Source organism: Scardinius erythrophthalmus (assembly GCF_964197995.2).
Source record: "Scardinius erythrophthalmus genome assembly, chromosome: 18".
NCBI classification, from domain to species: Eukaryota; Metazoa; Chordata; class Actinopteri; order Cypriniformes; family Leuciscidae; genus Scardinius; species Scardinius erythrophthalmus.
The window spans coordinates 18,100,985-18,117,725 of record NC_138238.1 but is presented as its reverse complement, the minus strand read 5'-3'; the positions used below and the strand labels follow the sequence as shown (position 1 = coordinate 18,117,725).

General features: G+C 36.9%; 2 protein-coding genes across 3 annotated transcripts in view; both read right to left on the bottom strand.

Annotated features, from left to right (window-relative positions):
- mrtfba (myocardin related transcription factor Ba) overlaps positions 1-7,898 on the bottom strand; it is a 29,643-nt gene extending 21,745 nt beyond the window's left edge. Inside the window, exon 1 of one of the 2 annotated variants that reach the window (XM_081393285.1) lies at positions 7,726-7,898. The gene's annotated coding sequence lies outside the window, so the exon portion shown is untranslated. The remainder of the gene's footprint in view (positions 1-7,725) is intronic. The other variant, XM_081393286.1, reaches the window with a different exon arrangement.
- A 16-nt stretch (positions 7,899-7,914) lies between these two features.
- On the bottom strand, positions 7,915-16,406 carry ercc4 (excision repair cross-complementation group 4). The gene is made up of 11 exons (XM_081393281.1): positions 15,898-16,406; positions 14,990-15,170; positions 14,689-14,884; positions 14,365-14,572; positions 14,051-14,231; positions 13,828-13,950; positions 13,615-13,722; positions 10,674-11,250; positions 10,308-10,400; positions 10,096-10,208; positions 7,915-9,173 (listed from the first exon to the last, which is right to left on the bottom strand). The coding sequence occupies exons 1-11, from the start codon at positions 16,072-16,074 to the stop codon at positions 8,443-8,445; spliced, it is 2,688 nt and encodes an 895-aa protein (XP_081249407.1). The 5' UTR covers positions 16,075-16,406; the 3' UTR covers positions 7,915-8,442.
- Between the last annotated feature and the right edge of the window lie 335 nt (positions 16,407-16,741).

Genomic DNA, 16,741 nt, shown 5'->3' with positions numbered 1-16,741 from the left:
CAGATTAATTCAGCAACTGATCTCAAACATAAATGCAGGAGTATTTCCACACAAGGGATCAGTGATGGGTTTTGTTTAGCTAACAAACTCTATTTTGCCAATGAGGTTTTCTAGCTGCCATCTGTAATAAAATAGATTTAAAAAACAAAACAGATTCAGCTTCTAAAAAGAAAAGATCCCCAACCTTTTCTAAATTCAACCCCCATCAAACAAAAAAAATAATTAAATAAATAAAAATTGTAGATAATTGTCCCTTTCAGCTGCATATAAGATCTGATCAAGCTTTTCAAAGGGAAAAGCAGGTTTTTAAATAGGAATGCCAGCTGTTTTTACTGCGTTATCAATGACTCAGGCCATTTACACAAAAATGTATTGAGTAAAACATTGTGGGACATGCGGTCACTGAACTAATAAAGATCCAAAAGCATGTTTGTACATGGAGACGGATAGTATTGGAAGAAAACAGCATGGCCTGATATAACCTCTCTAAAGTAAAGAGACCGTTAGCATAGCCTACTTATTAACCAGTCCTCCCATTTTTTTGATTCAGCAATCACTGACTAAAACAACTCAACGGTCAAAAAATGTTTCCATTCTTGCATAATTTGTCATTTAATTGTATAATAAAGTGTCATAATAGTACTACCTAAAGTTAGAGTGAAACATAAATGATAAGAAACATGGATGAATGAGAAAGAGTGGGACATGTCAGCCTGCAGTCCCGAATTAAGTTCTCAGTTGCGGCTTATGGCGTTTAAATGGTCAAATACACAAAGTATATTTTATGTCCTTTCTGTTCATCAAAAAGATAAAAAAAGAGAAATCACTCACTGCTATTAACCGAAGAACTTGTAAACTGAAATATTCAAATTCTGTAGTATTCATCTGAAAAGCACTGTTTCTTTGATTTTTATCTTAGTCTTATTGTTTGTAATTTGCTACTTTGTTCGTATTTTTATTAACAAAATAAATTTTTGCATTAGCAAATCTTTCCATAAGAGAAAACAGGATGTTATCCATGTGCATAAAAATAAAATACACTGCACCCTAAATATACATAATGAGTAATGACCCAAATCGAGATAACAAACCAAGGATCTGAACATGACATTACTACAAACAAACACTCGCACACAAAAGCATGCGGATACAATAACCAGGCCATGCCTCAGTGTATTTTTACATAACACACCAGCAAATGTCATCTACTCATCCTCTTTATTTCTGAATTTCTTACACTCTCAACACTGTAACATCTTTTGGTTGAAAGACAACACAATACACAAACTGATTATGTTTTGAAAGGCAGTGTGCAAACATTCAGCACACACTGCATGTGTAATGAAGTCTGCTATTAGTCCTTGGTTGTCAGTGTTGCTAGGATACAGCAGCATCCCACATAAACATACTCTCTCTCTCTCTCTCTCTCTCTAGTACACTGTTTAGTGATCAGTCAATCATATAGGACAGGGTCAAATATAAACTTACATTGAAAAGTTTTAGTGTGTATTTGAATATGTATGCATAAAAGATTAAATGGGTGGTTGATTATGATAATAAACAACATATTGCAACGTTACAACGCTCAAAGTTCAAAGCAAAGGGAGATATCTGCTTTTAAAGAAATCACTTTTTAAGGACTACAACAAACGGCTGGTAGGGACTACACGGCATTCCTCCAGGATTAGCCCCCTGAACACGATTTATAGATTATCAAGACAGAATATGCTAATCAGTGACTAGAAGATAACTACGCATAAAGCTACATAAATTCATCAACTAACCATTCCAAACGTCCTGTTGCATTCTACATGTTGTAACCTCTTCTTGAGTCTCTCCATCATTGTCTGAATCCGATTTGAACATAAAAGGCTAAACGTTTTTGAAATTTTCAGTGCATGTCTGTGTGAGTGCAAGCTCTTGAAACTCCGCCCTTGGTGCCAGGAGCAGCAGCTCATTTGCATTTAAAGGAACAGTCACAAAATGGTGCGTTCTGAGGCACCCTAAAAAAAAACTCAAAAATTTACAATTTTAACATGCTATATAAAAATATCTGTGGGGTATTTTGAGATAAAATCTTGTGAAAAGGGCATTATACCACCCCTTTAAGCAAAAAACAATTGTAACACTTTTGACAAAGAAGGAAATGTTTCTATTTAACGTATTTTACAAATATATTTAAACAAATATAAATAAATTTAACAATTTGTTCAATCAAACAAATTTAGATCAAACATTAGCCTACATTATTTTAGCAGATGAGTAAAGTATTGACAGACTAAATGGCTTCATTATTTAAAAACATTTTGTACAACATTTTTTTATATCCGTATTGTACATAGGGCTGGGTGTTACAGCTAAAAATACATACATTTTCAAACTTTCCATAATATTCAGCCAAAACACAATATTTGCTGCATTTAAATGTATTTGCTCTCAAATTGCAATCTCAAAACTTTTTTTCAAAGGAACAATCCTTTTGACCAAACAGCCATTGTTTTCTAACAGATTGAGTTCTGATTTATGTTTAATATTGCATATCGATTTTGCAAATGTTTAATTTTGCATATCGATATTCACAATAATGCTTAACAGTTATTAGAGTGAAATCATTATGAATATATTCTATAAATTCACTAGCCCTAGATACACTCTTGATGACTTGGTAAAGAATATTATGTTTTTGCAACTTGTCACATAATTAAAATTAATTCAACTCCAATCTCTTAACCTGATGTTCATTTGTAATGTCATACTAAATATTGTGTGTAGCTGCTTATTTTAAAATAAAAAAAATATACTGTATTTATGAGCAAATTATTTAATGTCACATGTGAATATTTGCATATGATTAGCTTAATTTGTGGCATATCCACTGCCAAGAGCAACGGTGACGCAACGCAGAGCAACAAGCCGACCGTGAACTGTGAATTTGCCATGGCAAAATGTACCTTTACACTTTAAATTGTTTCTAAGAAAACATAGGGCCTATGTTTGTGTATATTCAAATAAAATAAAATAAATATCAGTATATTCTTCAGTCATAATAAAAATATTTTAGTTGTGGCACTGTACAAAAGCATGTCATCCATACAACCCAGGCCATCAAACAAAGCTTAAAATTACTGTGGATCCACTGCGTCAAAGAAAAACATCCAAACAGTCCACATCTGGCTTACACCACATTACATGTGTGGTACAGTGATCTACGAGATACAAATTCATCTCTCCATTCTAAGGACAGTTACAATAACAATGTAAATCTTACATAAGAATAGAGCTAGGGGCTGTGCTACTTCTGTGGTCTGCTGTTTCTGGCAAGCTCATGGCTAAACCATTTCCCATTCAAGCCTCAAACCACACACACATCAAACTATACCACTGAATGGCAAACTATCTATCAAAATTGATTCAGTAAAGTTATCAAAGGTAATTATCATGATTAAGGGTGTAGCACTCGCTGTCATGCATTGTGCGCAACACATTTCTTCTTCCTCTTCACGTTTCACCCATTTTCTCCGCTGCTAAAGAAACAGTACACCCAAAAGACCAGGGCCGGTATTCATGAAAAATCTTAATGTAAAGAGTAGCTCCTAGTGACAAACTTCTAAGAACATTATTAGAAATGTGGGCGTTTACTCTTAAAATTAAAGAAAAAAGTAATTCAGAAAGCATCTTAACCCTTAAAAGAGGTCTTAAGGTTCAAAATTGTTAGGAGTACCGATGAGGACTATTAAGAGGCTTAAGAGTTTCTTTAGCAGCGGAGAAAATGGGTGAAACGTGAAGAGGAGGAAGAAATGTGTTGCGCACAATGCATGACAGTGAGTTAATGAGATGCTAAATATTAGATTGTGCTGTTTGTGACCGATCTTAGAGACACCTAACATCTCCGACACAGCGCAGAAATGCCATAGCGCCAGAAATAGAAGTATTCACTACATTAACATATTCGGCAACTGGAAAAATGCAACTATACACCAGTGATGATTTGGTTATGTCACAACCTTCTATAAGCAAAGTGATCACACAATTACAGTACTTTCTCTGTTCATTTCCTATCAAAAACGTTAAGTACGACATTAACAACATTGTAAATAAAAACTAAAGAATATATATACATATAATGTGTGTGTGAGTACAATGAAACAGGAAAAATTACGCCTTTAATTTCAAAGTGAAGGCTTACTTAAAAGATATCCCCTTCTTGGAAAACCAATAATAGTCTTCAAAAGACTGTGTCATACGTAGCAACGGGGTCAGCCCCGCCTCCTCACTAAGATGAAAGTTGTCGTCTTGAAAGTTTGAGTTGCTCTCAAATCGGCCCCGAATCGCTCTTAAGCTAAGACTCCTACGTAGAAGTTTTTAAGATAAATTAGGAGCTTTCTGAGAGGATTCTTAGAAGTTTTAAGAATACGGGCTACTTTTCTCAAATTAAACAGTAAATTGCTCATGAAGTGACTCTCAGAGCGGCTCTGGAGATGAAGTTCAAGCATTCATGTCCTCATATAGTGAGACGGCAGACGCTGAAAACACCGCGAGCGTCGTGTGCTTCAGTGTGTGTGTGGGAGATGAAACCACTCATTCACACAGAGACAAACAGAACATCCAGAATTCATATTTAAATAGTCTTTTTGTGGTTTAATATTCACAGACACTGGACTATATCGCGATTTGATTTAAGTGTACTGACCTGCTTTTTATGTAGGCTATATATCAAAAATTTTACAAATTCCGCGTTACAGTAGATTTTTTTGGCTGGATTCTGCATTTCCGTCTGTATTTTCCGCCTCACGGAAATCATAGGGCCCTAAACATTGTCATATCCATTTTCATGCCAAACACTCAGAGATGTCATGCTAATGGCACCTCACTAAGAATGACCAGACTTCACAATGACACCAGGACATTTCTTTCTTTTTTCTTTTTTTATAACAAGCATTTTAAGAAACTCAAGAGCAAGGCAAAAAATGACATTTTCAAGCAAGTAAACAGAGTGAACTAAAAATTCACAAAACATCTAAAGCAACAGAAATCAAACATACAATAAATGAATACAAATTAATATAAATAAAAAACATGTAACTTAAAAAAAATTACGCCAGGACATGTCAAAGAGTAGTTGCGTTTAGGGATAGCTCAATCAAAAATTTTAATTCTGTCATCATTTACTCACCCTCAGGTCGTTCCATACTTTTGCTCATATTCTGAAAACAAATGTATTCTACTAAACAAATGTTGAGTATTTTTGACACTCTCTCAACATTTTTGTCCTCATAACCAAAATTTCAAGTATCAAGTACATAAAGACACTGCTCAACCATACTTGATAACGGAGAACAAACCTTATTGTTTTTTTGCGCGCCAAGCAAGCATGTTTGAGCTTCCATCTTTACCCTATTTGATGAGTTCTTTGTATGTCGGTTGATCAATGTTTATGACAATAAAAGCATAAAATAAATCTGATTGTGTCTCTTCTGAAGACTTAAATTAAAAAAGACTGATTGGATTACTTTTACAATGTCTTTATGAAGCTGGAAATTTTGGTAGTGTGTGCATGTACTTTCAATGGATGGACAAAATGAAGAGAAAATATTACAATTATCTTAATTTGCACTCTGAAAAAGAACAAACGACTTATGGGTTTGAAATGACGAGGGTGAGACTGATAGCCGATAGCATCAAAAAGCTGGCATTGCTAAATCTCAACGTTTCATTTCAGGGATTACATTTAAGCTTAAAGTGGATTATATTTTACATGACTACCAGTGTAACAAAGTCAGGAACACTGTTCAACACAACACTGTTAAAAACAACAATGAAATATATCATAGCCTGATGATTTCTGATTTTCAATTGAACCAACATACTGATCAAACATCAACTGGCCACAAAGTGACTTTAATAACTAAACAATTTCTTGTTTCATATCTGTTGCAATAAGCTTTGTTCTAGTGAGGAAATTACAAAACTCTTGGTGTTCCTTAAGGAAGGTGTGCCCTGGAGCACTAGTTCCTCATTCAACCTATTAGCACATTAGCTTCTCCTTCAGTGTCTCAAGTGGCTTTAATGTCGAGGATCTAAATCTGATTCTGCTGAGAAAGCATACTATGAGCCATGACTAAATACTCTGGAAAATATCAAACTCCAATTAAAAAGCAAACCCAGATGCTTGATCCTTTTCATGTGTCGTGCTGAAAACATGAGCAATGACTTCCATGTGTTCATCAAAGGAAAGTAACAAGGTGGGCTAGCCTGGAACAGGATAAATGTTTAGTTTACTTCAGCCCAGCGCTTGTGCTCAACTTCCTCAAAGAGGGTTAATGGCAAACTTTAAGATGACTTATTTACAAATGGTCCATTAATCTACCTGTAGGGAATCAATAAACCGTCCGTTTATAAAAAGTTTTGTCAATCAATCCTAGCTGTTTGTAGATATGTATAAATCTACTATTTACATTCAGTTGCCACAGCGCACACGCCAAAGTCAAGTGAGGTCAAAAGACATGGTGTAAACCTTTACCAAGGGGTCCATTGCGGTACTACTGGGGGTCTGCCAATTATTATATCACAAACTATTGAAAAAAATTAAAATACAAATGTATATATATATATATATATATATATATATATATATATATATATATATATATATATAAATAATACACAGTTAGAAATACAAAGTGTACAAAAAACAAAAGAACACACTGGAATACAAAATAATTAAAACCATTGGGAAAAAGCTAACCTAAAAAGTTTTATTTAGGTTGGATTTAAAAATGCTTAGCCTAGATTTTGTGCATCTTTAATATATCTTTATACTATTAATCCATATATATATATATATATATATATATATATATATATATATATATATATATATATATATATATAAATATTTTAATTTTAGTTTAATTTTTAGTAATTGTTAAAAAAATAAAATGAAATGCTAGACACCACATAAGGATTAACAACATTTACATATCATAGAAACATTTTTAGCTGGTGAAATATTGTTTTGGTTGCCGACAATTCATTTCAAATCAAAAACACTTCACGAGAACATAAATCTCGCATACAATCAATCAGTATCACAGAATTTGATTTCAGACATTCATCACTTGCGATGACATGAAGTGGAGAATGTGAGGAGTCTAGACTGTCCACACAGAGCTTCCAGTATGAAGTTACACCTGCTGTGTATGACTCACGAGTTGTCTGAAGACTGCAGATCTATTAGGTTGTTTACGCTCATTCAAGAGTTCCAGTTTCACCGAGAGAGTCAAAGACATATAAGCATGATGCAGAAACTTGCAATCTGTTTAACCTTTCTGGCATGCAGATGATCAGATCATCAATAGACCCTTCCTCCTGGGCCTGGCAGTATCTGACACTGAAGTGCTCAACATGTAAACCTCACTGTCTTACCTTAAACATCAAGTATTGATCTACACACAGCACAATGTTTACAGACAATATTATACTGTGAGTTAGCATGCTAAGTTACTAGCCTACTGCAAGTATCCAATATTGCGCGATATACAAGTAATTTAAAGCTCAGCCAAGAATATTTAAACTATATCGCGTTAATGTTTTTGTTTTCGCGTGTGTATCACTATATTACAGTCACGTGTCAATGGCTCAATTCTCGCATCATCAAACAGGCTATCATAAAAACTCCAGCGCTACACACTAAATCATTTACTGTCAAAAGATGTCACTTCTTACCCTGTTCCCTATAGCTGCGTCTAGCTTGCTTGTCGTAGCCCCTTGATTTAATGCTCCATAACTGTCCCTGATGTGGTCACCCATGTATCCAAGGATTGATTCTGTTTTTCTTTGGGACTTTTTTTTTTGAGGAAGTAAGATGGCCGCTGCTGGTATGTTAGTCTGAACTCAGTGACGCAAAACAGAGGTGTGAGAGCCAGTCGCCATCAGAGGGCGATATTTTTTATATGAATATGAATGTATTATAATACAAACATGATCATTTACATAATATTAGTTAAAGTTACAGTTAACCCCCAAAATTATTAATCTTTTCTTGTATAGAAATAGTGAGTTGATATGAAAGTAGTCAAAGACAAAGACGAGTAAATGGCAGAATTGGACTATACCTAAGTTACATGTTGACTACACAGAAATAATTGCAGAAATACTTTATTTTAAAATTGTCTAAGTGTGGAAATATGTAGAAATTTCCCTCCAGCCAATGCCAAAATTGTCTAGTTATCTACAGTACACACACAAAACTACATACTGCATCACATATCATTACAAAATTACAATTGAAAATTTAAATATTCAGGAATACAATAATTCATTCACTGCTTCTTTTACAACAATTTCATAATAAATATGAATATAAAACCCCTTTGACAAGGCACAATTACCAAACTTGAGAATACAGAGCAAAATACTTTTCTTTTCTTTTTTTTACGATGTCTACTTGCTCTTCTGAACAGGCACCACATTCGTGGAATTGTGCAGAAATTCATAAAGCTGCCTGGCATTGCTGCTACTACCCAATATCTCACTGAGCCTTTCCTGGCTAAATGTTATAAGATCAGCCAGGCAGGAAGCGTGCTTTATAAGGCTCTTGAAATTTTTTACATTGACTCCAGGCATACGAAGCAAGAAGTCGTAAGGTCCGGGATTGTACAGGTCTGCTGACTCCGTCACGGTCTCCGACTCCGCCGTAATGGCCTGAGCTGCAGCGGCGTCGGGCTCTGGGCGGCCGTTTTTGAGCTCCTGAAACAGCTCTGCTGTCACATAGGGAGACGGGCACCAGAGCAGCCTCAAGCGAGGGAAATGGAGGGTGAGGAGGGTCAGTTTGGAGGTGACGTCGCTGGCAGAGATCTCCTGACGAAAGTCACTGCGGGCCACAAGGGAGAAAGGCTTTGCGGGGTCAAACTCAATAAGCAGCACAGGGCGACGATAGAATCGAGACATTGAGAGGCATTGTGTGTAGAGACGCCCACTCTGCAGGGAACCAATGAGGTCACTGACACTTTTGCGCTCTACGCAGATCTCAGAAGTCAATATGTAGTCGCCGACCTCTAAGGTGACCGGTTCAATGTCGAGACCACGTCGATGCAGAAGGGAAGGGAGCTCGCTGCGGAACTCTCTCATGTCAACTATGATTCGATGAGGCTCTTTAACCTCTTCACGACCCCCTAATTAAAGAAAAAAAAACTGTTTGCAAAAGGTATTCAACTTCAAGCATGCACAATTGTTATTCTGGCAGGAACCAATAATCTGATAACAACATTAATGTGTTGGCCCATAACCGATAAATGGTTGAGATTTCAATTCTATTACAATTCTCTTCTAGACTATTTTGTCTAAATTAAAGGGGTCATGAATGGCATTTTTTTTTTTTTTTTTATAATGTTTCCTGAGGCGCACTTATAATGTTAGTATGATTTGTACATCAAAAATGGTCATAATTTAGAAATAAAAGGCCATTTTCAACCCTGATTTTAGCCCTCTGATTTGAACGCTATGTTGAAAAGGGTGTGTATGCTGTGAGACATCAATGTAAACGCCCACTGCTGTGATTGGCTAACATCTTTGCATATGATTTTATTACATGTGGAACTCTCTCAAAAACTTTTAGCACGTTTTTATTATTACAGCTGTCAGGATTAACTAATCTTGAAAAGTGTTGATTATAGCATTATTAGATCCCGTCGATGACAGGCATGTCTGTTGAGCACATGAATGCAGTGATCTCATCGTTGCAACTTGATTTTTGCCCCATCACGAATGCTTTTATCATAATTAACAGTGCAAACTTAATGTAAATAAGACTCATTGTGCAGTGTAGACAGTGGCATTGATTATAACAGGAGTTTTGGCGAGAGTGGTTTTTCAGTGCACTATTACGTTATAATGTGACAAAATCCGTAACAAGTTTTTATAGTACAATGACTCTTGCATGTCAAAAGATCCAGGAAAATGTTCATCCTCCAATTCATGACCCCTTTCAATTCCAAATAAAATTAAAAACATTCTACAAATGAACTTAGGCATCACAACATTATGTACAGTACAATGTATTGTGTGAATATTTCAGGTTGAATGGTGGAGGTTTACCTGCTTTGCGGGTGTTGGTGGCGGCACTGGCGGGTTCCTGACTGCGGACTAGATCTAGATTGGTGTTCTCTCTACCTTCTCTCTCTTCTGGCACAACCATACTGGCTTTTTCCCTATTTTAAAGAGAAAAAAGCAGCTTTTAAAATGAGCGGTGTCACAAAAAATATAAATGGCATTGAACTCTCAATGAAAACAGGATATATTCAGCTAACCTTATGAGGTGCTCAAATGCTTGTTTTTCTTTGCTCAAGACTGTAAGATACCTCTGTTCTTCTGTCGAGCCTCCATATATAAGAAAATACACACTAAGAGGAAAAAAAGAATTCAAGTTAAATATTTATTTATATTTATATAAATAGTACATATTTTTATATGATTGATTTATATAAATAAATCAGTTAAATTATATATATATATATATATATATATATATATATATAAGTTCAAAAGATTTTTGTAAGAAATTAATACTTTTTTTAATTTATATTCCTCAAAGATGCATTAAATTGATCAAAAGTGACAGTAAAGACTTTTATAATGTTGCAGAATATTCATTTGCTCCATGCCAATATACACACCGTAGAGGTTTTCCTGGCCTGCAAGCTTTATAAATCTCCAGCTGCCGCACAAAACTGAGTTCAGCATCATACAAAACAACAAACATGGGGTCAACCTCATGCAACACCCGTGTCAAACTGTAGGGGTCGCTGCAACCCTTCAGTGGGTGAATGACAGTCAGAGGCTCTTTAAGAATTCCATAGTAGTCATCCGAAGAGAGATCGAGAAAAATCTCTTCTTCTTCCTCTTCCTCCTCCACCTCTTCAGCCAGTCCTCCTTCATCTTCACTGTTTCCAATCAGGTCCTTTTCAGCTCTAGCTTCCTGCCCCTCCATCTGAGAGACTCTCGACGGTCTCTCGATCTTTGTTGGTCTCTTTGAGTTGGCTCTGGGTTTTTTCGGCCGGCCATTCTTCCCCTTGCTCTTAGCGCAGTCCTTCTTGGGCCAGCCTTTGTCAAGCTTCAATAGATCAGGATGAGGATCTTCTTTCCCAATGGTGCGTGAGTAAAGGCGATTCAATAGGTGTTCTGCTCCTTTTTGGATATATTCCTTCAGCTGAGCACATGTTCGGTCATCACTGGCACATATCAACACACGGCCTGATGTACAGAGAACAAATTTGACTTAGGCCCTGTTTACACCTGTTAGTAAGATGCAATTTGGTCGATCAGATCATAAGGATTTGAGGTAGACACATTCCTAATTACTAGGGGTGTAACGGTTCACAAAATTCACGGTTCGGTTCGATGCGATACACTGGTGTCACGGTTCGGTACGTTTTCGATACAGCAAAAAGAAAGTAATGCCAGAGAAATGTCCTTGATTTTAATTTTTTTCATTAAAACTAACATCATAAAGTATGATCCTTTTTTACTTTGAGCAATGATGGAGCAATACTTGACTCTTCTTAGGAGCATATAAAACAAATACAGCTCCTTATATAAAAAAAAAAATCTAATATTGTAGTAGTAATAAACAAAGGTTTATATTATTTCAGATTAACATTTGAGGGCAGCAATTTTATTCATAATGTCGAAATAAAACCAACGTTACTTGAAAGCACAATGTTTGTTTCTTCCTGGTTTCCACATCAGCACTGTTTGATCTGTTAATAACGGAGAAATGTGAATGCTTCTCACTAGATCTCACAGCGATGTTATTACTTCAGTGGCGAATACAAATGCTTTCTTTACTGGATCTCTTAGCGCTGTGTAGTAACAGTGTCGCTTGATCAAGATCTGCTCGCTGTATTGGTCCAAACTGATGACGCACAAAATAATGAGTAGCGCAGTTTCGTTCCGCTTTCATTACGTTTGTCATTTGATGTCGGGCAATGTTGTGGTCACGCCAGCGTCTCTTACATTATGAGCACGCTTGTGCTCTATACCTTTTAGATCTTACATCTTAAATGCTCTATACCTACATTTGAAATAACGTAATTTTTGTCGGCAGGAAAAATGGTCCAACGAACCGTTCGGTTTGTAATGCGTACCGAACCGAAAGCCTCGTACTGAACGGTTCAATACGAATACGTGTATCGTTACACCCCTACTAATTACACATGATGTCTCTTTTTGTCCACTTTCAACCACTTCTGTCCTGATTTCTTTGAGAGGAGGGTCTATGGGTGGGTAAATGTATGTAGAAAAACATATGGAGAGCAGCAGCAGCTCTGAAAGCCGCAAGACCACACCGAACTCTGAGAGTGTGTTAGAAATCAGGAATGGTGAGAGAACATTGTGCTTGGTATGTTTTTCGTCTTCAAACTAAACTTGGGTCTTCAGCCGACAAAGTTTAAATCCCGTCTGGCTCGCACGCTTCCCATAATGTTTACGCATTGAGGGCCCTATCTTGCACCCAGCGCAATTGACTTTGTACACCGACGCATGTATCATTCCTATTTTGCACCCGCGCAAAGCGCGTTTTTCCCTCCACAGAAGCACGTCGCTAAACTAGGGAATGAACTTGCGCTCCCTGGGCGGTTCAGCGCAAAAAAGGAGGCGTGTTCCAGCACAAATGTTCCTTCATGCTATTTTGCAGGTTTAGAAAACAATTGCGCCACTAACCAGGAAAAAATAGTTTAAAGTCAGTGGCGCGTTGCGCATGTTATTAATATGCTATTTTAAGGGCGCATGCTTGGCCATAATCAATGTAGCGTGTGCACAACGCGCACCTTGATTCTCTCATCTACACAGAAGCAGCAGTTTTCATTTTTCCAAATCATACATTATTACGATAGATAGATAGATAGATAGATAGATAGATAGATAGATAGATAGATAGATAGATAGATAGATAGATAGATAGATAGACAATTTATTATAAAAGCATACATCTAGCTTACACATTTACCCAAATTATCATACGCCTTTTTAACCGAAGTTAATTTGGGTGTGTTTCTCCATCCCCAACGTCTCTGACGAGAGCGTTGCTCTCCTCGGCTGTGAACCGCTCCTGGCGCGCGCCTGGCAAATCCGCCGTTATAATAGGAATCCGCTTTAGAACAAGCGTGCCTGCTCTTAAAGGGAATGTGAGATGACGCTCTGATTGGTTTATTTCACGTTACGCCCAAACCACACCTATGAATAATGAAGCTACTTCAGACCAACCCATTTTAGATTTGCGCCGGGCGCAAGAGTCATTTATCCCGCCGGGAAAATAACAACAGCGCCAAGACCCGCCCACAAAGTTACTTGCGCTTTGACACTTGCGTTTCAGATCGTTAAAATAGGGCCCTAGGTCTTTTGTTGCTGTTCGAACGCATTCGACCACATGAGCGTCTACACTATGAAAGCAATCCGGTCGAAATCCTCTGGGAGTGGTTGAAAGTGGACAAGCTCAAAACGCTTTAGACGCCGTTTACACTGGAACCAAAATGCATCTTAATAGCAGGTGTAAACAAGGCCTTGATGCTTTGCATACGAATGCTAGTCATGAAACGCTTTACTGTTAAATGATTTTACCTGGTTCACGCTCAGAGCTGCTGTTTTCTTTCTCAATCTCCTGTAGCACCTCTGTTAGCGCTTCCCACTTTGGATTTCTCTCAAGAACAAGCTCTCTTTTTGGAGGGGCTAGTTTTATACACAAATAGAAAAGATGATACAAGCATGTGTGTTTAAAAATGGAAATATGTAAACACCTTTTAAAAGAAACATTATACATCAAACATGTTGTACCTAGGGCACTTAGTTTCTGGTCAGTCTCTCCAACTTTCAGTTTTTTCTTTGATTCCTGAATGCGATACACACGGCTGCGAGCATTTACAAACATTGATGTGCTTGAGTCAAGGAATAACCAACCTGATTCAGAATAGAACAAAAAGAATCAGGTGACTTTTCAGACTATGATTTGCTCCATGTCCGAAGAGTTCAAATAGAGCAACAGATCAGCTGACTGTACCTGAATTACTACCAAAGCTTTTCTGGCTGGTTCTCAAAGACTCCAGCAGATTGAGGAAGGTGACGCAGTCATACTGAGTGAGGTAGAGAAGAAGAGTTCTTAAAATCTTCATGTCCTGAACGAGAGACTTGGTCCTGGACCCAAGCTGATGCCACAGTGGGTCAAGGTAATGGCGAATTGTCTACATATGGAAAAACATGATTATTGTCATTTAGAATATTTATGTATAGTCATTATTAATATCCAAAGTCATCATTTAAGATGTAAGATCTAAAAGGTATGGAGTCAAAAATGTAAATATGAGGATTTCTCACTTTCTCAAAGGAAGTGCCCAGGCTGTTCTCCAGAGAGAGGTCTTCTGCTTCCAGAGTGGGATTGTAGCGCTTCAGCTCTTTCAAGCAGGCATTCATGATGTCCAAAATAGAGCTCTGAATGGCTCTCATCGCTGGAGTCAAAGACACATGCAGCTCCACCACATCCGGCTTGTGTTTGTCTAGCGTTGTGTTAACTGATGCTTGGAATCTAGCAAATAAAATCATGTTGCAAATCCAAAAGATTTAGAAAACATTCACTTCCAAAAATCATAAATACTCAGAGTACCATCTATGAAAACAAAACAAAAAATAAAGCCATCATACCTTGGCCAAAGAAAAAGCTTCTTCACAAACAGGTTTCTCATGACTCGCTCGACTTTACAGAAGCCAGAAGAGAAGGATGTGGCCTTGTCCGTAAAGGCCTTGATGAACCCAGTCTTGTTTTTCTGCCGATAAAGTCTTAGAATGAAGGCCTCCTGACAAGACTCAATGATCTTATGGGCGCGATACACCAATATTCCTGTGCAAATACACAATAATAGTATCATTCAGTCCAGAAACACAACTTCTTTATAGTTCAATTGTAATGGAAACAGCTTCATCTTCCCAACAACCTTCCTCTGACCTGTTATGAGGTGAGAAGGAATTCTGTCCGTAAGGAAGTCCACAACTAGGATGCGGCTGGTCACAAAGAGAACTCCTCCTTTAGTGTATACATTATATCTGTCAGCGCTCTGCACATCACTGGTCACAGTCTGGGGAAGATGGCTCACTCCTTCAGCACGGAGCTGCTCTGTAAAATACTCCTTCAACAGGCATACACATTCATGCATTCATCATTATTATTGAATCACTTTAACCCTATAAAGCCTACTGTATCATATTAGCGGCCCGAGCACCGATGCTGTGAACATATTCAAACTTTTTTTATTTAAAAAAAATATTTTGTCTAAGGGTTCTACAAACTGTCATTTCATATGTCAGAGTTAAGTAATGGGTAAAGTACAAAAATGCAGTGCATATAATGAAAATGATTAGTGTATATTGTAGACGCTGTAACTTTTCTAACCTTTCATTCAATACAAGCATTTTCTGTATGAAGTGATAGGCTACTTAATTTGCTTATGGCTTCCTGCTTGGATTATTTAAAAATCCTAAAGTACTTTTATGTATGCATGCAAGCCTATTATTTCCAAATAAAACAATAAGAAAAAATCATGCTTTGCATAATCATAATTATGATATAAAAAGTCATAATTATGAATGAAAAGTATTACATAAAAAGGCAAAATTGTGAGATAAAGTAAGACTTTTCTAACCTTTCATTCAATACAACCACTTGTATCACCTTTTAGCTTCTTTACATGGCACTTATGAATATATAAAACTGCATGCATATATATTATAAAAGAATTAGCTAAATGTAAATACATATCACACTACTGTCACTTCTTGATTTGCCATGTCAACAGACTCTATCCTCTCTTTCTGTAGATCAGTAGCAGTATAACAGGGTAAGTCGGCCTGTCTCACCTGTTCAGGAGTGGTTGTGTTTAATAAGAGCACCAGACTGCCCTCCTCTGAATACACCCTCATGAAGTGTAAGAGGATGCGGTCGATCCCGAGTCCCTCAGCTGTGATCAGCAGCCCGTCTGTGCTGAACACACTCACAAACATCTCCGTCTCATACTCCAGCAGCGAACTCGACATCGTTTTAAAGCAATGATCTAGAGTTCAGGTACGGAAATAACGTTACTGATTCTGTCTGGTAGCTAACGTTATGCTGGATGACATGAAGACATAACGATACTCCTTGCAGTTCATCTACTGCATTTTAACAGGACGAGCCGAGGAATAAACCTACTATTTACTGCTTGTATTTTGCCGGTAGTGCGCACAAAAAGAATTGAGCACAACGTATTTTGGTTACATTATTTAATATTACTTTACATCACACAAGTTTGACCATAGAGTTTGACTCGTCCTCGATACGGTTTCAAAATAAAGCGTATTGTGTCACGTGATTTCGCGCTGTTTAGAATGATGTTTTATAGTAGCGCCACCTGCTGCACTGGAGGTAAAAACAAAAAACCCAAGAAGGATTTTTTTTTTTTTTTTTTTTTTTGCAGTTATTTCTTGCGTTTAGTGCCCAGTTGTTCAAAAAGTTTAATCTGGATCATGTTTTGCTATCCAGGACCAGGTTATCCATCTTACTTTTGTGCCGATTTTTCAAAGCAAAATAAAAAAGTGGATTTAGCAGTTTACTGTTCTGAAAGGCTTAGCCTAATGTCTACTTCTTATTACTTTAACAGTTAAAATAATCAAAATAAAATACAAAATATTTTAAAATATACATATTCATATGTATGAATGACAA

What these genes read in the sequence shown, in the direction of transcription:
- ercc4 (XM_081393281.1), bottom strand. Translation starts at nt 16,074, where the DNA reads ATGTCGAGTTCGCTGCTGGAGTATGAGACGGAGATGTTTGTGAGTGTG. An exon ending in ACACAACCACTCCTGAACAG is followed by an intron (nt 15,171 to 15,897) that starts GTGAGACAGGCC and finishes TGCCTGTTGAAG; the next exon opens with GAGTATTTTACAGAGCAGCT. An exon ending in AAGCTTTGGTAGTAATTCAG is followed by an intron (nt 13,951 to 14,050) that starts GTACAGTCAGCT and finishes ATTCTGAATCAG; the next exon opens with GTTGGTTATTCCTTGACTCA.